This window comes from Hydra vulgaris, chromosome 11 (assembly GCF_038396675.1).
Source record: "Hydra vulgaris chromosome 11, alternate assembly HydraT2T_AEP".
NCBI classification, from domain to species: Eukaryota; Metazoa; Cnidaria; class Hydrozoa; order Anthoathecata; family Hydridae; genus Hydra; species Hydra vulgaris.
Genome location: NC_088930.1, coordinates 55,405,001 through 55,427,442, shown reverse-complemented (window position 1 = coordinate 55,427,442; position 22,442 = coordinate 55,405,001). Strand labels below are relative to the sequence as shown.

The following is a 22,442-nucleotide window of genomic DNA, read 5'->3' as shown; positions in this document are numbered from 1 at the left end:
TAGAGATGGCAAATCAGCAGGAATTAAATCAAGAAGATAACAATGAGTTTGAATTTGATTATTTAAAAGGTAGTTTTTGATTTTAACTCATAATAGTTTTTATTTCTTGTATCTACAACGTTCATATTTTTTAGTTGAAAAACTTTCAAGTGATGTACTCAATACGATTGCAGACATGATGCCAAAGCATTGGATGACACTTGTTCCTATGTTGGACATCAGTGAAAAAGAAATTGATAGAGTTTCAAATGAGTGCAAAGAAGCTCATGAACAAAGTTTTGAAATTTTAATTAGTTGGTGTAGAAAAAACCCAGAAAAAACATGGAGCGATATTAAGTCTGGTATAGTGCGTTGTGGGCGAAATGATGTTATCATTGAGTGTGAAAAAACTAAGTTTATTGTTTCTTCGTTTTAGTTTAATATAGTAAATACTTTTATTTTACTTAGCTTTTGAAAAACAAAATATTTTATTTTTACTTATAAAGGATCGGTTAATTTATAAAGTGTTAAAAAAGAAATTAGTACATGTCAAATATGTTTTTGTATTGGGTTATAACATCAATATAGGATAAAATACTAAATACTTTATTTTAAGCAAGTTTTTTTTTTAAATGTATTATTGTTAAGTTTATAATAATAGCTTTTTTTAAATAAAATTTCTTATTCGGACATATATTATTAGAAGAGTGCATTGGACATTCAATATTTAATTTAGCTTCTACACCAAAACAAACTTATAGTAGACAATTATGTAACAATAATCAGCACCACAAGATCATAAGAAAGAATAATTATAACTTTATAAAATGCAAAGTAAAAGCAAATAATCTTATTGACTGATTGAAAGTTTTCAGTATTCTCGATACCCTTATTTTAATAGTTTTAATAATAATAATCCGTAGATTTTAGGATATGTCATACTTTAAACAAATTAGGAAACAACAGCTACAGAATTTCATTAAAATTGCTTGCTTTCTGAACATGTTTTGAACAGGTTCATAAAGCAAGCACCTAGGCAATTTTTCTCAAAAGTTTTGTTGATTGAAACAAAGATTTTGAACAGCCTTTGGCTCGGTACATGACTAATAATTTGGTTTAACCATATACTTTATTCAACAAAACCTTATAGACTTGACAATGTTAAAAAAAAAAAAACGTTACTAAAATATTGTTGTTAATTACTGTTATATTGTTGTAAATATGTTTTAATAAAAGTGTTGAGAAGTTCTATAAAAAGTATTTCATTTTTAATTCTAAAACAACAATTCACAGTTTCAGTTTCACAGTTTTAGCGGAGAACAGGTGGGGAGATGAGATTTTATTTTTCTGATTTTTTAAAAATAAACTACTTTCTTCAGAAAAAACTTTTTTTTACATTTTTACTAATTCTGGAAAGAAAATTATGTTTTAGTTACTACTTCCCTTCTTTCTACCACACTGTTATAATTGATCAGGGTTTAGGAAGTTTTATGGAAAAATTGTTTTTCCTTAAAACTTCCTAATCTTTTTTTAAATAACTCCTACGTCAAGAGAAAGCATTCTTTGTCGTTTCTAGGTGTAGCTTTAAATGAAAATGTGACGTCGAACAAGAACATACGTGTAATTCAAAAAATTTATTAAAAAATATAGGCCTCCTTCACAAAGTCAAACAGTTGTTAAGCCAAACCTTTTTAAAATTCATTTGCTTTCCGTTTATTCATAGCTATCTAATTACACTAACGTGGCTTTGTGCAGCACCAATGTTGCTTGGTGCAGCACTAATGTATCTAAAAATAATAAGGATTTCTTCTGAAAATTTTAAATAAGTGTAATCACTTGTTTTTTTCTTGTTTGTTTTTTTTAACTACGTTCTTGATCATATGATCAAGAATGCAGTTAATTTAAGGATGTAGTTAATTAGTTTACTGTATTCTTAACATAGTTAAGATCAAGAATGTAGTAAACTATTATTCTTGATCTTGATCTGAATCTTTATAAATCTGAAATATAAACTGTTGTAACAATAATATGTTATTTTTAATTACATTTTTAAACATACATTTTGTAATGTTTTACAAAATGTGTGTTTAAAAATATAATTAAATGTAAAAATAAGTCCCTGTATATTTCTTGAATATTATATTCAATTTTTATACTATAATTTTGTTTATATATGTAACTTATGCATATAATACATTGTAATGTAACAAAAAATTGTAGTTTATCGACGTTAAATAATTTTTTATTAACATTCATATTTTAAAGGAGGGTGACGATAAAATTGAATTTATCTTCCTCTTGCCCCAACCGTGTATTTACATTTCAGAATAAATAATTTTGTTAACTTTTCTTTATTGTGAAATACATAATGATAAAATGATGCCTCTCACTCCCTAAGAAGACAAATTTTTTCTTTGTTGTTACACGCTAGGCTCTACTTAATTTAACAAATATTCAATTCACGCAGAAACACTTTGTTAAACAGTTCTAAAATACTCGCTAAATCGTTAAAATTAAATTAAAAAAATAATAAAAATAAAACAATAACGCTTTCTTTGCACAACTTAAAAAACATTCACAAATTATAATATATCCGTTAAATGAAGGAGCAAGTTTTGCTTTATAATACAAAAATAAAACAAAAGATAAATTAGAAAATATATATATATATATATATATATATATATATATATATATATATATATATATTTATATATATATATTTATATATATATATATATATATATATATATATATATATATATATATATATATATATATATATATATATATATATATATATATATATACATTTATATATTGATTACAACCCAACAAATACTTTCAGCGTTAAATTTTAAAACCTATTAATATATTAGGAAAAGAGATTATGTTAGACTGTCACTGATTTTTTAATGTATCCATCAGACTACGTTTCACCTGCAATCTATGGAATGATTAAGGCTAATAAACCAGAAAAACTACCCAATACATCCTGTTATATCTTTGATTATCACACTGCCTTATGCAGTAACCGGATATCCTAACTTTTAGTGTGGAATCCGAATCAAAAAATCCGAAAACATATACTATTTATATATATATATATATATAAAATATATATATATATATACATATATTTATATATATATATATATATATATATATATATATATGTATATATATATATATATATATATATATATATATATATATATATATATATATATATATATATATATATATATATATATATATATATATATATATATGTATATATGAGTACTTTATAAATCTTCTTTAAATAAATTGGACAAAATTTAACGACCACTTTCAAATCTTTAATTTGCACTTATTAAAAATAATAATCCACTATTTTTTTTAACTGTCTTAATTGCTTATTACGTTGGCTATAAAATAAAATGTCGAAACCTGAGTTTCGATATCAAATAAACATTTTTTTTTTGAATTGCAATAAGGATATAAAAATATTGCAAAAATGCATGCAAAGATCAAAGAAAAAGACAGATACGGCTTTTGTATTAAAAGAAGAAAGCTATAGCATCAGACAAATAGCAGAAAAGCTCGGAAGGTCTCACTCTTGCATTATTAACATAATTCAACGATACAAAGAGACCCGGTCAATTAATGATTGTCATAGGACTGGATGCAATAAAATTTCAAATGACCGTGATGTTCGCTCGTTAGTGAGATTAATGAAAGAAAACAGACAAGTCTACGAAATGGACACTGTCAAATGGTCTGAAAGCATGCCCTAGAACTGTGCGAAGGGTCCTCCACAATTTAAATTATTTATGGCTTGCTGCTGCAAAAAAATCACGCTTAAATAAAAAACAAAAATTTGCCAGGAAAGAGTGGTGCAAACTATATAAAAATTGGTCAACAGATCAGTGGAGCCGTGTGGTCTTTAGTGATGAAATGAACGTCGAGGTAGACAACAGAAAAGGTCGCGTAATGTTTCGATGAATCATGCATTTTGAAACGAACAAAACAAGGCAGTGGTTCAATAGGCATTTGGGGCTGTATGAGTGCCTGTGGAGTTGGCGTTTTTCATTTATTCGATGGTAGACTCAACAAAGAAAGGTACATCGAAATTTTGGAAAACTCGCTTATTCCTAGCATTGATTTATGGCAGTTGCAAGATGGATTTATTTTCCAGCAAGATAATGCGCCGTGTCATAAAGCGCATGTTGTTAGCGATTGGTTCAATTCTAATAAAATTCAAGTGCTTCCATGGCCTGCCAATAGTCCAGACTTGAATCCAATAGAGAATTTATGGTCGTGGCTTGATCACAAGCTTGGTGAAGAACAACTTTACAATTTGGAAGATTTGAAATCTTCTATCTCCCATCATTTGAAAAATGTGCCTGATGAAGTAATCGAAACTTTAATGAATTCAATGCCAGAACGAGTACAAGAGTGCTTGAAAACAAATGGAGGAACAACACATTTCTAAATTATTTTTTTATTGCTTTTTGAAATATTTTTGAAACTGGTCTTAACATTTTGTCCAATTTTTTTTCCCATTTATATTTTTTACTAGTCAGTTTTTTAATTTTTTAACATTATTTTGTAAAAAAATTATAAATTCTTTTATAATAAATATAAAATACAATAAAAATTCTTTCTAAAAATGTTTTTCTTTTTTTGATACCTTTTCCCAAAATAAAAATATACTAAGGTTAAAAATAAATTTTGAAAAAAAAAAGAGTGGTCTTTAATTTTTGGCCACCGCTGTATATATATATATATATATATATATATATATATATATATATATATATATATATATATATATATATATATATAATATAGGATATTAGAACTATTGTTCGTGCTTTGTTTTTAAAATAGGTGGCTTAGGGGGTTGACTTTTCAATTTTTTCACATAAAAATGAATGAGTATATTTTTAAAAGGTGACATTATTAATTTTTTTTATAGAATTACATGCTTTTAGATCTTTGGTTGCAAAAACATCCCCTGTAGAAACATTTTTTTTTTTAATTTTTTTTTTTTTTAAACAAGCCAAAAAGGTAACCTTTTTTACGCTTTTTACACATTTTTTATTGCTTTGCATGATACGAATAATGGTAATATATATATAGTTTTATTTATAAATTGTTTAAATTCATCAAATATTAATTGCTTCTGCAAGTGTCATCTTTAATTGTTGTTTGCTGTTCAAATCAAGGTGATTATTTTGTGTTTATTAAAATCTACAAATAATATAATTAAAGTAAGTTGTTTATGTCTGCCTAATATGTAAATAATATTTGATTTTAAGCTTCATATGTAACTTACAATTATAATTAACGTATACTTTATATTTTAGAAATGTCAAGAATAAGCTTGCAGAAGCTGAAAAACCAGAAAATATCAAACAATATTTTGAGACCTGAAAGGTTTCAAAATCTAGTCTACTTTGAGAAATCAAAATCAACAAGATCTCACATACCCAAAGTTTCAGAGCCACTTGATAATTTGAATAAAATGCCAAAAGTTTATTCTGTTATTGGTCGGTTTATTTGCTTATCAAATTTATAGAAGTCAGTTTATTCGAAATGTAAAACAGTTGGCACAGAATTATCTGATTTTTGCTCAAGCTTAACTTACCAAAAATAAAAGAAAGGTCTATAACAAAAAAAGTGGAAAATTCTCATTAACAAACATCATTCAGTTCAAAAATCTAAACCATGTCTTGAAGAAAAGTGGGGTTATTTAATTGATATAACTAAAGTAAATGGTAACTGTCTTGGCAACGAAGACAAAACATTTATATCTTACAAGAGGTTACTAATGGTCAAGTTGGTTATAGTACATCAAAAACTGTTAAAGTACATTTATCTAAGGCTGGAAGAAGACCTAGCATACCTGAAACAGATACAGAAGAGGTCAGTGACAACAATGAAGAAGGCAATGAACAAAATGATGAACAAGATTCTAATTATATTCCTCCAGACAAAAAGTTAAGATAAAATACCACTGTGGCTGTTAACTTAGTTAAGAAGTCAAAACTAAGTGTTAAGAAATCAGAAGAAGTTTGCAAAAATTTATCTGAAAGTAAACTAAAATATCAGCAGCTCAAAAAATGGAAAAGCACATGATAAGTAATTTAAAAAATGAGAATTGGGTGTTGCATTTTGACGGTAAAATAATGTCAGAGAAGGAGTATGGTTTTAAAAAAAGCAGAAAGTGGTTTTAAAAAATGCAGGAGTCTTGGTTTTAAAAAATGCAGAAAAGGAGTTGAAACTAGCCATTTTAAAACTAGATGATGGGAAAGCTGTTAGTATTTACAGAGGAATAGTTAAAGTGTTAGATAAATTTCAATTATGGAGTAGTATTAAAGTTATATTATGTGATACTACAAGTGTGAATACTGGAAGTAGAAATGGAGTTTTAATTCAACTGCAAAGAGAACTTGAAAAAAAAAATCTTGAACCATTTCCATGTATTAGTTGTCAGCATCATGTGTTGGACACAATTTGAAACATTCTATGACTGAAATTCTTAACGAAGGAGTGCAAGAATTGCCAGAATTACATTACAAATTTGAAAACTTGCAAAAAATTTATGAAAATTTGAAGTCAAGCTTTAAGCAAGATGAACAAATTTGTAAAGTAAAGACTAATAAGTGGAGAGACTTTTTGTTCGAGTTGGTACAAAGTTACCAATACATGAAGGTGAATGGCAGCTTTCCAGCTATAAACTTCAAAAGTCTGCCATCGTTGCACAACGCCAGATGGAATTCAAGAGCAATCTATGCCCTTCTGGTTTTTAGCTTGATTTGCGACTTCATTGCATCAACTTGGTCTGATATATGGTTTTCTGACAAGCAATACTCAGAACGTGATTTTAAAAATTTAGACCAAGCAATAACTTCAACTCCAGCCTTAAAAAGATTGTGGTCACAGGAGCCCAGCAGAATACAAGGAACTCAGAGATCCAATATTTGATCTGAAAGAGTCATAAAAGTTATGCAAAAAATTCCTGCCAGAGATATAGACAAAATGAACTACAATTTTATCATGCAAAACAACTTTTAAATTATTTTTTATATAACTGAAAGTTATTTTGTCTAAATAAATTGTTATTTATCTGCTTATATAACGATTTTTATGTGTTTCTCAAACAAAAACATGTTTTTCTAATTTCGGGGGACGTTTTTGTAGTCAATAGAACTATTAAAATCGATAATCTAATCTAAAATGTCATACTTTGGCACTCTACCCAAGTATAGTTGTAAAAAAGTCAACCCTCTAATGTGGCTACGAAAATAGCCGTTTAAGTTTCAGTTTAAACAGGATGATGATGCAAAAGGCAAAAAATAGATGCCAAAACACAATAAGTGGAAACATTTAAAACGTTGAAGCCAAATAAACTTATGAAAATAGGTTGTAAATAGATCACTTTATAGTTATGTTCTTAGAAGTATGTTTTTTAAAACATTAGAATATTGTTTATGCATATTTTTAAGTAAGTTAAAATTAATGAAGTAAATATTAGTAAGTACTAAATAAATGTTCAAAAAATATTGAATGCGTTTTCAAGGTGTTTCTTTTATCTTCGTTAAAAGAAACATACTTTATTAACTCCATCGCAGATTTTGTATGAGTATGTCTGCTAATTTTAATTATACTTTAATTCCTTCAATAGCTTATTAAACTTTAATTCTTTCAATAAATGTTTTTATATCTTCTTATGAAATGCCTTTTTTTTTGCAAGAATATTAAATTTTCTGGTAAAAAAAAATTGAAATGCACCATGAAATCTCTAAAATGCTATAGCAAAGAAAAATGTAATTTATGCATCCAAGTGATAAGACTGTTATAGTCTTGCAGAAGTGATTTCCGGAGCTGTCGTCTACACTTTCAAAGCTTTTTAACAAGTGCTTATCAGAGTTTTGTTTTTAAGTCTGTTCAAGATTAGTTTTTTCAAGAAATTTTTTTGTAAAAAACTGCTAAAGTCTTTTGGTTTCTTTATTTCTTTATTTCTTCCGTTTGGAGGCCTTTTACAGCAGCTTATTAGCAGGGTTTTGGATTTTACGTTAATAATATCAATAGTTAAAATCTTTTTGTTTTCATCAGATACATCATATCGCTCATTTAATACTTTTCAAAAAAATTTTATCTGGTTTTTTAAAGCAATCGTTTCAATAAAAGTACTATAAAACATGCAAATGTCTGACTAAGTTTGTCAAGTTGACTTTTTAATAAGCTCTTGAGTGTCTTTTTCAATAATAACCAAGTGGTTAAATTATTTATAAGTAATATGTTTGATATTATTGAGCCAAGCTCAACTTAGTAAGGATGTGGTTTTTGTGGTGCATTTATCACATAAGCATAAAAGTCAAATAACACAACTAGAATAATGTTTATTATAACATGAAAATATAAATGAAGCATTATATTTTAAAAGAATGTTTTAGTTAAACATTAGCTCAATATTCATAAATCATTCATTACTCTCTTAATCACTATCTACATTAAATAAACTATTTTTTGATTTTTCAATATTCTTTGCAAAACTGCAGCAAGAAAAATTATTGTAAGTTTTTTTTTCCATCAACACGGTATACTAACTTGCTGCATTGGGTTTCAAAGTATTGTGGCATTTTGGGCAATCCGTCAGCTTTTTTACTCAGTATACATACATTTCTCTTTAATTTTAATAAAGACTTCTTTCTTTTTTTTTTCTGCATTTTGCACTTGTTTTTAACTTTATGTTCTTTCTTTTCATTTCATGTCTTTAACTAAACTCAAAACATCTTTAGTATTCATAGTTGATAGATTTCGGTTTACTTTTTTAATGGTTATAAAACCTGGTATCTCCTTTAATTGGATGCTTTCAAAATTTTTCTTTCCAAAAATTGCTAATCTTCTTCTTTTATCATTAGAAATAACAAAAGAGGAATCAAAGCTTATGATTTGATGTTATGTGAATGAAACTGATGGCTCTTCAGGAGTCTCCATACAATTATCTGCTGTATCGAAGTTGTCCTGTTGCATGAATTTAATGCTCAAAGCTTTGCAGGTTTTATTAGAGAGGGTTATGTTGCCTATTTATCCCATATATTGGCTAAATTAGGCACAAATTCTTTAGCAGCTAAAAGTATATGGCCACTAATACGCCATGTTCTAAATTGGTTACCAGTAGATGTTGACAATATAATTTTTTAAATTAGCTTTGTCTAATTGCACTTTCAAAGGAAGGAAAGAGCTTTAAATGGAAACACATTATTATAACACAACTGGTTAGGTAAATATGTATTCTTCAGAAGCAAAAATAACTTTTTTTCAAAAACAAACAAACTTAAGTGATTGCAAGGCATTTTCCATTTTACAATTTAAGACTTTGACACTCGGATCTGAGGCTCGGACACTAAGGGTTGACACTCGACCCCGATGTTTGATTATTAAACTATCATGATTGCATGAAATCTCAGCCAAAATGAACAACAAAACCTGAAAAAAATTATGCAGAAAGATCAATTATGCAAAAAGGTCAAGTTTTTTTTTTTAAGTTTAAGTAAATACAATTTAGCTGTAAGTGAGATGGGAGTAGCTTGATCCTTTTTATGGTTTATGGTTTATTACTTAAAAACCCTTGCAGACAACAATACTATTTTCAATATTTTCAAAAGAATATTTTTTTCTTTATATAAATCAACAAGCTAATTTTGGTCCAAATATTGTTTAGTAAGCTAGAATTTAACTTTGTAACATCACCTTCAAAGGATCACGGTATCTATATATGGGGCACATTGATCTGCACAATAAGGCACTATGATCTTATATACAGTTTTTTACAAAATCAGTAAAAAGTTGGCAATAAAGCATAATTAAAAACATTGTTCTTCAAATTTCTGCCAAAAGGTTCACATTCATAGTTTAGTGAACAAGTTTTTTCATCAGAAATTTTAAGAAATATTTGCAAAAATTGAAAAATCAAATGTCGACCGACACGAGTTGTGCCACCATACTGCAATGGATTGGGAAGCTTAGAGACGATATCATCTCTGATAAACTGGTACAATTGCTTACTGACAGAGATAAATTTATACGATTTCAAATTTTCTCTTTTCAAATATTTGAGCATTTGCATTTTTTTTTCTTCACAGATTTGTCCAACATAATGAATAGTTTTCTTTTTTGTGTCAAATTTAACAAGAACAAAATCCTTCCCATTCAGTGCATCAAAGTAAAAAATTCAGGTCTGATGATTCAACAATCTGTTAAAAAGATATTATTTCAATATCATTTTCACTGTCATCACTTTCAAGCGGTAGTAGACGATGAATATTATCAGAATCATCTAAAAGTTCCATTGGTTTGTCGTCTTCAACTGCTGCACTAGTAGCATTTTATTGCTTATTACTATTTATCATTCAAAGTCTCAATTCTTCCTCAAACTCATTATCGGATTCTTCAAACTGAAGTCTTTTAGCAGCATGTTTTGTTTTAGGTTTTCTTGCGTTCCTTTTTGGATCTTTCTGAACCATTGAAAATTTTTTTATTCCTGTTTTTTTTTCTTCTGCCAAACAAATCTTATTTCAAACAGGAGTTTCTGTCAAAAATCTTGCTTTTTATTGCCTACTTTTAAATTGTTTTTTTCTGGCTGGAGCCTTTGAAAAGGGTCTCAGAACTTCTAATGTTATGATATTTGGGGTTGCTGTTACGGCAACAGATGGTCCTGCTACAGCAATAGAGGGTCCTGCAAATTCAGAAGAGTCTCGCTTATCTAAGCTAGCCATTTCCTGCAGATTTTCATCGGGTTTAGATATAATAGTTTCTGCAATATCTGCAATGATTTCTGGATGTTCAACAGTAGGAGTGGGTGCTGGACAATCGGTCATTGATGCTGGCAGATATTCGTAATCTGGGATAATATCCGGATTGATTAGTTCGATCCCGGAAAATTTAAATCCAGATTCAATGTTTAATTTTGAAAAGGCTTTACCGCATGCTTTACACACAATCGGAACAATGTCATGTATATTCATTGGTCTGGTACTGCTGACTAGTCACTCATCTAATAATAGTGATTGTTCTTTTCGTGTGTGTTTTTTACCATTCAGACATCGATTTGTTGTTTATAGATCTTTAATCAAGGGGAAAGTCTTGATTTAAGGGCTCACTGCCCTCTTACACCATTATCTTTGCACCACGCTACAGCTGCTACCAACTGTTTGTTTTTTGCGTTTTATGCTTTCTTGCATCTAATACTTTTGCTTTACAATTTGGATTGATAGACCTTGTTCTAAAATGTGAGGTAAACTATCTTGTAATTTCTGAATATTCAAAATTTTCAAAAATATTTTCAAAAAACAAATAAAAATATTTCAAGAATTCTTTCAAAAAACAAATAAAAATATGTTTACAAGTTACTACAACAATAATTCAAAGCATCGACAAGATGAAAGTAGTTAAATTAGTCACCTGTGGTATAGATATGTATATCAAAAGTAAATAGTATATAAAATAAGTTTTATGCAATTTTAAGATGTATTATTAGATGTGGTTTTTGTAGTCAAAAATATACTAAAAAAAATAATAATAATACTCTACTTTCGCAATTAACAACCACTCAGAATATCATAATACTAATGCAAATCAAATCTTAAAGCTTAAGTTTGTTTAGATCATTTTTTATAAGCATTTTTGTTGATGTTGTACAGGAGGTGCGTAGTTAAAAAACAATGATTTTATGGCAGAGTAAAAAATAGTGACCATATGCAAATAATTTTTAACAATCCTAAGGAAGGAGATAATTTTAGTAGTAATAAAAATATATGTATGCATATATATATGTATATATAGTGGTGATCTCAGAATAAGTTTTAAATTTTGCAAATCAAGGTTTCTTCTTTCTAATTTTTTTTATTTTTTATTTTGTTTAACCTAATACAAGTTTTTTAAGATTTTGGGGGCCTAATGACAGGTTAGATAGAGAGAAGAAGGCGCTCTCCACCCACTAGACACGGCACTAATTGTTACTGACAATAATATGTAGTATTTTTATTGTTGTTATTATTGTTATTACTACTATTATTATTAATTTTGTTATTATTATTATTAGTAGTATTATTATTAAAAGATACTAAATTATAAATAATATCATTACACAAAAGAACATTAAAGTATAAATATTTTTAAAATGCTAATTTATTAGAAGTCTTTTAAAAATTTTAAAACATTTAAAAAATCTGATTTACTTGTACTTTTATATGAATTCTCAAGAGTAATAATAGTTACGTGTTTGTATAATATAAACGAAGTTGTTCATATAATATAAACTTCTGTTTATAGAACTTTTATTTACTTATAAAAATAGAAATAATACATTAAAATTTGTAATAAAAGTTTTCAATATTTTTTATAAAAAGATGTATTATTTTTAACAATAAGTTTGAATAAAAGTTTATAAATATATTTATTTAATTTGGTATAAAGGATTGGATATTTTCAAATTTACGAATTGCGCATTTGTTTAAACTCAGATATGTTTAATTAAGAGATTTTTTCATTTTGAATTCAACTTTAATCGTTGAATATTTGGTTCGTTTGAATTGAGATAATAAAATAAGTTTTCATTATAGAAATAACTGTGCGTTCAATATTTGGTGTTCAACCTTCTTCTGAAATGTTTTTTTCACGAAAAAAAGAACTTTGTGAAATTCATCGTTATTTAATTGAATCACAAGTGTCAACCTTAGTCATTTATGGAATGTCCGGTGTTGGAAAAACACAACTTGCTAAAAAATACTGTGAGCTTTATCATAGTTTTTATAAAAATTTTGTTTGGATTGATGCAGCGTTTGGAAAATTGCAATTGTCAATGATTAAAATTGGTCAAAAATTAGGGTTTGCTGTTCAAGATTCCAAAGGTGATTACATTGATGTAGAAGTGATTGTTGAAAAAATTCACAACTATTATAAAAATGAAAAGACTTTGTATATTTTTGACAACGTCGACAATGAAAGTGTTAAAAATTTTGAAATGTACATTTCAAAGGAACCGAATTCATTTACTTTAATAACCTCTCAGTGGAAAATTTGGAGCAATACTATAAATAAAATGCTTATCAATGGTTTTTCTGCTGAAGAAGCTTTCGCTTATGTAAAACTAAATATTAAAGAAAGCCCCGACGAAAGCATAAAAAGCTTAACTAAAGAATTTAGTTTTCATCCTTTTGCTATTACTCAGGCAATAAAATATATAAATATACATAAAATTTCAATAGAAAAATACTTAGACCGATATCGATCAAAACCCATAGAAATACTAGACAATGATGACTTTCCGACCGAAGAAGAATCAAAGTCTGCAATAAAAGCGATCAATATAGTTCTAATAAAACTAGAAAAAACTAAAATTATTCCGTTAAAAATACTAAACTGTTTATCTCATTGCGATGGTCAAAACATAAGTAAAGAATTTATAATCCAAATCTCAAAACAAATGACAATAAATGAAGAATACTTGGTAGATGAAGCTATTAGATTACTCTTGAGTTATTCTTTATTAGATAGTTTAGACGACGAGAACTTTTCAATGCACGATCTGACTCAGTTGTCGTGTAGACATTTTCAAACTAAAAGTTCAAGTACAAGTACGTACCTTGATCTTTTAAAAAATTATTTTAATTTTGAGTTGAAGAAAGAAAATGATCACGCTGATTATGGAATCCATTTTGTTTTTCATTTTATTCATATGTTTCGCAAAAATTACAAATTAATATCAGAAACCTTCCATCGTATGACAACTCCAATTAAAAATTTATTAGTATGTAAAGGTTTATTTAATGAAGCAATTGAAATATTAAAAGCTATTCAAACCTTTAATGCAGAAAGGTATGGAGAAGATAATGATTTAACAATTAGTACAAAACATAATATCGCGAACTGTTTAAACAAAATGGGAAAATATGACGAAGCTTTAGAAATTTATTATTTTGTTGTTGAAATACGAACTAATAATTTAGGTCCCAACCATCCAAAAACATTGACAGCAAAAAATAATATCGCAAACTGTTGGCACGAACTTGGAAAATATGACGAAGCTTTAAAAATTTTGTATGAAATACCAACTAAAATTTTAGGTATCAACGATCCAATTAGAATGACAACACAAAATAATATTGCAAACTGTTTAATAAAATTGAAAAATTATAAGGTTGCTTTAGAAATTTTGTGTTCTGTTGATAATATACAAACAGAAACTTTAGGTAGCAACCATCCAAATACAATGAAAACAAAACATAATATCGCAATCTGTTTTAGCGAACTGGGAGAATATGAAGATGCTTTAAAAATTTATTGTTCTGTCCATGAAACACAAACTAAAACTTTAGGTATCAACCATCCAGACACTATGACAACAGAACATAATATCGCATACTGTTTGATCAAAATTAAAAAATATAACGAAGCTTTAGAAATTTTGTATCCTGTTGATAAAATGCAAACTAAAATTTTAGGTATCGACCATCCAGATACAATTTCAACAAAAAATAGTATCACAAGCTGTTTGATCGAAATGGGAAATTATAGTAAAGTTTAAAAATGTTGTATTATGTTTATTAAATAGAAGCTGAAACTTTAGGTATCAACCATCCAGATACAATGAAAACACAACGTTCGATTAGATTCTGTTTGCGTAAATTAAGAATTCTTAATCAACAAGTAGATTAAATATTCTTTATTTGTTTTACTTTATAAATATTGTCAACGTAACATCTTTTTTAAATAAAGGAATTTGCCGTTAAATCTTGTCATAACTTAGCATTCACTTTGCACCTTTCTCCGCAAGAACGAGGAACACATCCTAATATTATTAATTATAAAATGTTAATTTTCTATAATTTATTTGTTTTATTTATCGTAAATGAAACGTATTAATGACACTAGTTTACGGTTTTAATACAGTTTTAGTTTTACGATTGCATGTATTTCTAAACAGTTTAACTTATTTTAGAAGTAAATGGGCTTGTTTTCGTGTGTATATATATATATATATATATATATATATATATATATATATATATATATATATATATATTATTTTTTTTATTCGGTTTAATGTTTAATTAATAAATTAAAAATGAAATTATTTCATTTAACTATTTCCTTTGAAGAAATAGTTTAATAAAACCATTTGATTGAATGATTTAAGAAAAATTTTAATATATTTTTAACTATCATGATAATTCACTTTCTTCTGGTAATGGCGATTTCAAAATTTCTAACTCGATTACTAATATAAAGTTGACTCTGAGGCTCAGAGGAATTTTCCTTTTCCGCTCAGACTCTGCGGAAAGAGAAAATAATCCCAGAATTACGAGTGTAAAAACTTAAGAAAACTTCAGTAAAAAAGAGACAAAACTTAATTGAATCAAGTTTTTTACAATCAAACTTAAAACCAATTCATGAATTGACGTTAACTTTGAAAATATCCTTTACTTATGTTATAATTTGATATGACAATTTTTTATGATTGAAAATACTAGAGTTCCTTGCTTTTATTGAAAATCTAAAACCTTGCTTGTATCAAAATTTTTTGCTATTGAATTCAAAATGTTAACAGAAGCAATTGTTGACAATAAAGATAAATTTACCGATAAGTTTTCCAGTATGTATATATTTATATATATATATTTTTTTTTTTTTTTTTGCAATGACATGGCAAATGGTGTTTGTTTAACGGTGAAAAGTAAAAAAAAAGTTTTATGAAGAAAAAATAAATCAAAAAACATTTCGGTAATAAAAGTTTAAAAAAAAGTGAGTAAACAAGAATAAAGAATTTAAAAAAATAAACCTAAAAAACAAGAAAAAAAAACCCTAAACAAATAAAGCAAAGTTATTAGAAAAAAATCTTCAAAAATGTAAACTAATAAAAGAACTAAAATTTCAACCAAATTTTCAAAAATTAATTTTTTAAATATTTTTTCTACCAAATTTCAACTAAACTTTTTCTATTTTATGGAAAGAAGAGAGAAAGAACAACTTTAATTAATTTTGTCAGTCCATTGATTAGTTTTCACTACATTAGGTGTCACTGCATTGACTAGTTTTTAATTTTATGAGTTACACCGAACCTAACTTTGTAAATTATAATTGGTTTTGTAATTTTTGATTTTATGGTTAAATAATTGGATAAAAAAAAAAAAAAAAAAAAACAATAAAAAAATTTATTAAAAAGCTTAGAAAAACTACCAACCGATAAATTTTGTAGTTTACTATAAAAAAATTTTCTGTTACTATGTGCAGTTAGGTTAGGCTAGGCTAAAGTTTTCCGCGGTACATTGCATCAAAGAGGTAAAAAAAAAACCAAAGTGTTTTTACATGTCTTTAAGGTTTTTCTGGGCCGAGAATTTCGTTTTGAAGTTAAAAATTTAACCTGACCACTTTGACTGGTATGTTACTCCTTGATGAAGCATATAAAATAGGTTGCGATTTATGGTGAACTCTAAATCTGCAATAAATTAAAACTACATAGGGTAGACCGGGAAATTTTGCCGCGAGGGCGATTTTGCCGCCTAAAGTATTTGAAAAAAAAAGATGTTATTCTGGCATAACACCATATTAAGATGATGTAAAATATTTATTACTTTCAAATTATTACCTTATAACTACTGATTGATCATAGTTCTCGCCTCATTTGATTAGCTGTTGTAAATTTTAAATGTGATTTGCTGTTTAATGTTATCAGTTTAAATTGTTGCGTCGCTGTTGCTCCGAGAGGCAATATTATTAATTTTATAAAATTGATTTAAATTATATTTGAGAATAACTGCTAAAGTGAGAGTTTTCATAAATTTGTTAAAACTATTTTACTGGCGTTTGTGGTTAGTGAACGAAAACTTTCTGCTTCGGCCGAAACGGAAAACCGAAATTTCTGCTTCAACAATTTTTTACTTTTCCCTTTTCGGCCAAAATTTCGATTCAAACCGCCATTGAAATGAACCGAAACTTTTATTAGATTTTTTTTAAGTTTAGATAACTTTTTTTTAATTTAGAGTGGAATCATGAAAGTTTCCTAATTGCATTCGTTTGTTAGTAAATTAATTTTTAATTATAACAGTTGTAGAGATTTTGTGAAGCAACCTAAATCAATAATTTCATTAAAAGTTTCTCAGTACTAAATTTTAAAATGGAAAATAATCGAAAGAAAAGCTATTTGTGGAACCATTTTACCGTAACAGCCAGTGATTCCAAATACGCAACTTGCAATATCTGCAATTTGAAACTATCTCGTGGATTGCACAATCCAAAACTTCAATTACTTAGCGGACTTTCATCATATTTAAGAAGTCGACACTCACAGCTTATTCTAAAAAATCTCCGAACTGAAAAAGCAATACTCACAACTACCGGCAGTCCTGAAAATATACCAACTTCAGATCAACTTGAGCCTATTACAATTAAAAAAAGAACAATACCCTTATTTGACATCAGATCAAAACGGCAGAGGACTGAAATGTTGCATTTTACAATGCCTGGCTGGGTTGACAATATCTCAAAAATTGATTCAAACTTCAAAGCAGATCTGAAGTTTCATAGATCTATATTTGAAATGATTTTCCTCGACTTACAGCCTTGGTCAATTGTAAATAATCCGGGATTTTTATACCATCATGCTGTTTTTACACCACACTTTGACATTAGAAGTGAGAAATACTACCGTAGCATGCTCAATCCAGCCTATGAAAAGATTAAGCTTTCAACGAAAGTTATGCTTAACGAAAACAATGCTGAAACTGTTTCCATCTCTCTGGACGCTTGGTTATCCTTTCATCATGAGTACTTAGGCATGATGGCACACTTTATTTCAGACAAATGGGAGTGGATCAAATTTTCCCTGTCATGTTCCAAGTTTGATGAAAAATATTTTTCAAGTCTTTGAAAAATGTTTGAAGCAGTATGTTTTTCTTAATCATACAACATTGAGTTGTATGTTTAAGAAATACATACTGCTTCAAACATTTTTCAGTATGTATTTCTTTAACATACAAAACAGTATGTATTTCTTTAACATATAACATTGAGTTGACCGTGTGAGATGTACTTGTATCTCACATGGTCAACTCAATGTTGTATGTGTTAAAGAACCAGATCGTTTAATACCTTATATATATATATATATATATATATATATATATATATATATATATATATATATATATATATATATATATATATATATATATATATATATATATATATATATATATATATATATATATATATATATATATATATATATATATATATATATATATATATATATATATATATATATATCACGGCAGTTTCGTAATGGAACTTTATTGTGGGCATGCGCGTTAACAAATATTTTTTCCGTTTGATTTTTAATAAAGCGTGCAAAAGGCAAAAAAACTTTGTAAAGCTTTCCTCTAATAACTTAATTTTGTATATCTTTTTATAACAATGACATGTTAAAATTGTTTTTTTTAAATAAGTGTTTATTATTACTAGCTTTCAAGAGAGAAAAATATTAAACAAAAGAATTTGTCAAACTTTTACAAGATCTAGAACTTTGCTTATTTTGGTATGACGTTCAAGGAAGTCAGTAATTCTTCATAAATAAGCAATTTAAAAGCTGAAGAAAATCTGAAGTGTTTAAAAGAAAGAGTTAAGGTATTTAAAGAGTTTATCAAATTTTGAAGAACCGGTAATTTTTTTTGTATATACCTTTTTAGAATTTTTTTCCTTAAAAAAAAACAACGTTTTTTCCCTAAAATTTCCATTTTGTTATAGGTACTGAACAAGATGTTAAGTAAAACGTAAAGAATAAAAACTGAACTATAATGAATTAGTAAAATAAAATATTTGTTGCTGTTCTAATACCAATCATCGAAATTTAAAATATAAACTAATATTATTTGTTTTATTTGGAATCATACAATATACAATATATATTATAAAAAATTCTGACAAAAAAACATTGAAATTAAGTTGTTATGTTAGCATTTGTTTACACAATTCATCGGAAAAACTTCACTTAGCTTTTCTTTTTTTAATGGTTGGTCTGATTTTCAATGCTTCTGGGGAGTTTTTGATGTAATGTTCAGACAGAACACTTTTTAGTCGCTGCGCTCCTTTCATATGACAAAAGGTGCTGTTCATACTATTAAACTCAGCATGTATGCTTTCTATACCTTGCTCTCCATAAATATTGAGACTCAAACGCCAATTACTTATAAAATCAACACAATGACTCTCCAACAAATGCGATATTTTTGACGTAATGGACTCTTTTGGCCATGTTTTACGAGTAACTCATTAATTTTTCAATGGCTCTTTCTAATTCAAAAAAAGTAAATATATAAATGAACTAGAAAACAAAGAAAAGAATAAATGCGCTAATCCTTACAAAAGTAATTTAAATAAGAGTAAATTTTTATAATAGTACCGTAATGCAATAAAATATATTTAAAAAAAAGATACTTTCACCTAATTCTGATAATGGATTCTTGTTAATGATTTCACTTGAATTAATAAAGTTGTAGCATTTTGCATATATTTGCAGGACAAAACAACAAATTTTTCACTCAAGACCATTGCCTCATAATGAACATCTGTATCAATAAATCCAAGATGGCTTACTATCTTTGGTATTGAATTACAAAGATCTAGGACGCTGTTTATCTAATGAATAAAGATAATTTAAGGGCACATTTACAAATTTAATGTTTAAAAACCATTAGGTATTTATGAACTTATGCATTTGAGAAAATATTTATACAATTCATGTTTAAAAGTATGCATAAGAAATATGGATGAAAAAACCTGCTATATTTCATGAACATGGTTCCCAATAAAACATTTGTCATTATAAGCTTGTCTTTGAACATTAAAACCACATAGAACTTGGTCAAGTTTATTCACAAGTGGCCCATGAGATTTTTTAAATGTTTTGGATCTTAGTTCTTCTAATTCAATCAGCTGTAAAAAAAAAATATATACATACACATACACACACAACAAATATAATATATATATATATATTTATATACATATATATATATTTTATATATATTTATATATATAAAATATATATATTTATATTTTCAATATTCCCTTAATTCAAGGGAATATTGAAAAGTGGTGAGTCAATGACGTTGTTACAATACTTTGCTAATTTTGGTATTTGACCTTTGAGATATAGGCTTTTTCATCTCTGCATGAGTAATATAACTAAATAAGCAACCATGTCAACCTTATATGACAATATAATTTTAATAATATAATTAGTATAAAAAAGTCATATATAAACTATATAATTTAAAATAAAACTACACTATTTTAAAAATTATTTGTTTTTTGTTGCACAACTTATAATTTAATTGATTTCATACCATTTGCACTGGTGATTCCATATGCTGAACATAAAAATTGAACATAAAAATAAAGTAAATGAATAAACAAGTTCATTCATTTACTTTATAGACACAATTTTTATCGAAATTGCACGATTTTATTTTATTTTTAAATATACAAATGTTATCAGCATTTACAGCTTCTGATGTCAGATTATTCCAGATATTTACAACTCGTAGAGAAAAACAATATTTGCGAATGTCGAGTTGACATCGTTGCTTTCGAATCCTAAAAGTATGACCGCGGGTATAATTATTATTGTTAATTTGAAAAAACAAGTTTTTATCTATGCAAACCAATTTATGCATAATTTTGAAACATATGACTAAATCATGTTTTAAACGTCTGAGTTCCAGAGATTTGAAACCAAGCAACTGTAAACGGCTAGAATAGCTTAAACAACTAATATTAGCAACTTTTTTGTGAATCGTTTTTGAATATTTTCAATAGATTTAATTAACATAGTTTGGTGTGGCGACCAAACTGGAGAACAATATTCAATAATTGATCTTATATAAGTGGTAAATGCACGTACTTATATAATAGGATTGCGAGTTTTAAAGCATTTTAAGATTAGGTATGCTCTAGTATTTGCTACATGAATGACTCTGACAATGTGTTTTTTGTAGTTTTGGCGGGAGTCCATAATTACTCCAAGATCTTTTGGGTTAGATGATCAATCTAGAATACAATCACATAACTTGTAATTAAAACTAATACTATGCTATAGAGAAAGTGGTATTCTGTGTGCAAAAGATTTCTTGCTGGCAATTGGCAATTGCCAAGTATCCGACCAAATAATTATTCTATCAAGAGCAACAGTTAAATCGTGACTATGATTCATATCGCAATACGAACTTTATAACTTTAAATCATCAGCGAAAAGTTTTATTGTACATTCGAGATTGTTTACTACATATGATATAAGAACAAAGTTGGTCCTAGCGCACTACCCTGAGGTACACCACTTACAATTCAAATCGGATCTGATAAAGCACTACTAATCTTTACCTGTTGAGATCTGTCTGTGAGAAATGCAGTGATCCACTTTAAAAGGTTACCACGAATATTGTATAAAGAAAGTTTAAATATTAATTTTGAATAAGATACGGAATAAAACGCCTTTCGGAAGTTGATATATGTAACATCTGTAATCAGATGATTGTCAAGTGCGGTACTCCAATCGTTAGTAGATTCTAAAAGATTAGTACATGTAGAACGTTTATATATCAAACATGAGCTAACTTTTTAAGAATTGCATTAGGTAGACCATCAGGACCGATCGAGGTACTTGGATTAATTCCCATTAGGGTTTTATACACTGACTCCACGAAAAAATGAACCGTGTCAATACTTATTGGATCATTAACATAAGTGGCAATATTAGGCAAATAGCAACTATCGTCTGTAAAAACACTTCCAAAGTGATTATTAAACACGTTAGCAATTCTATATTGCTGGAAGTGACCTTGTTATTGTTATTTTTGTCTATTAGGTGGTGGTGCTTATTAAGGATATTCATTTTATTATTACCATATTTATAAAACTTGCAAATAGTATTTCCCTCTACTAGGTTTAATTCAATTTTCGATTGGTAGTTAGATAAGTTTAGTTTGCAATTCCTGGCGTACTGTTTGTAAGCTGATTTGTTATAAATGGTTTTATTATTTGTCCATCTTTTCCATAATAATACTTTGCTGCTTAAGATTTTTTAAATGTAATTTGGATAGTGATTAATGGTTTTGTTATACATATTTTGTATTACTTTTTCCTAATAGGTACAAATTCATTAATACCAGTACCAAAAAGCCTTAGAAAAATGCTCCAGTAATCCTCAATTGTACAGACACAAGAAAACTCGAAATCCCAATTTATTTTTGATAAATATGACTCAAGGCTTTTAAAATCAGCTTCAGAAAAGCCGTAGAAAGATTCTGGTTTATTTTCACACTGATTGAAATTGTTCGTATTTATAGAAAATTGGACTGTGTTATGGTCGCTAGTGCTAAAAGGACACTCAACAGATATATCACTTATAAGAG

General features: G+C 27.4%; 1 protein-coding gene and 1 long non-coding RNA gene across 3 annotated transcripts in view; one reads left to right on the top strand and one right to left on the bottom strand.

The window, feature by feature from the left end:
• Positions 1 to 12,640: 12,640 nt before the first annotated feature.
• On the top strand, positions 12,641 to 14,560 carry LOC105844028 (uncharacterized). The gene has a single exon (XM_065809651.1). It carries the CDS (start codon positions 12,641 to 12,643, stop codon positions 14,558 to 14,560), a length of 1,920 nt encoding a protein of 639 aa, XP_065665723.1.
• A 4,311-nt stretch (positions 14,561 to 18,871) lies between these two features.
• LOC136086768 (uncharacterized) overlaps positions 18,872 to 22,442 on the bottom strand; it is a 19,609-nt gene continuing 16,038 nt past the window's right edge. The window contains exons 4-6 of one of the 2 annotated variants that reach the window (XR_010641575.1): positions 19,810 to 19,965; positions 19,474 to 19,668; positions 18,872 to 19,323 (exon numbers count right to left, since the gene is read on the bottom strand). This is a non-coding gene — a long non-coding RNA (uncharacterized LOC136086768). Of the gene's footprint in view, positions 19,669 to 19,809; positions 19,966 to 22,442 lie in introns of both variants that reach the window. The other variant, XR_010641574.1, reaches the window with a different exon arrangement.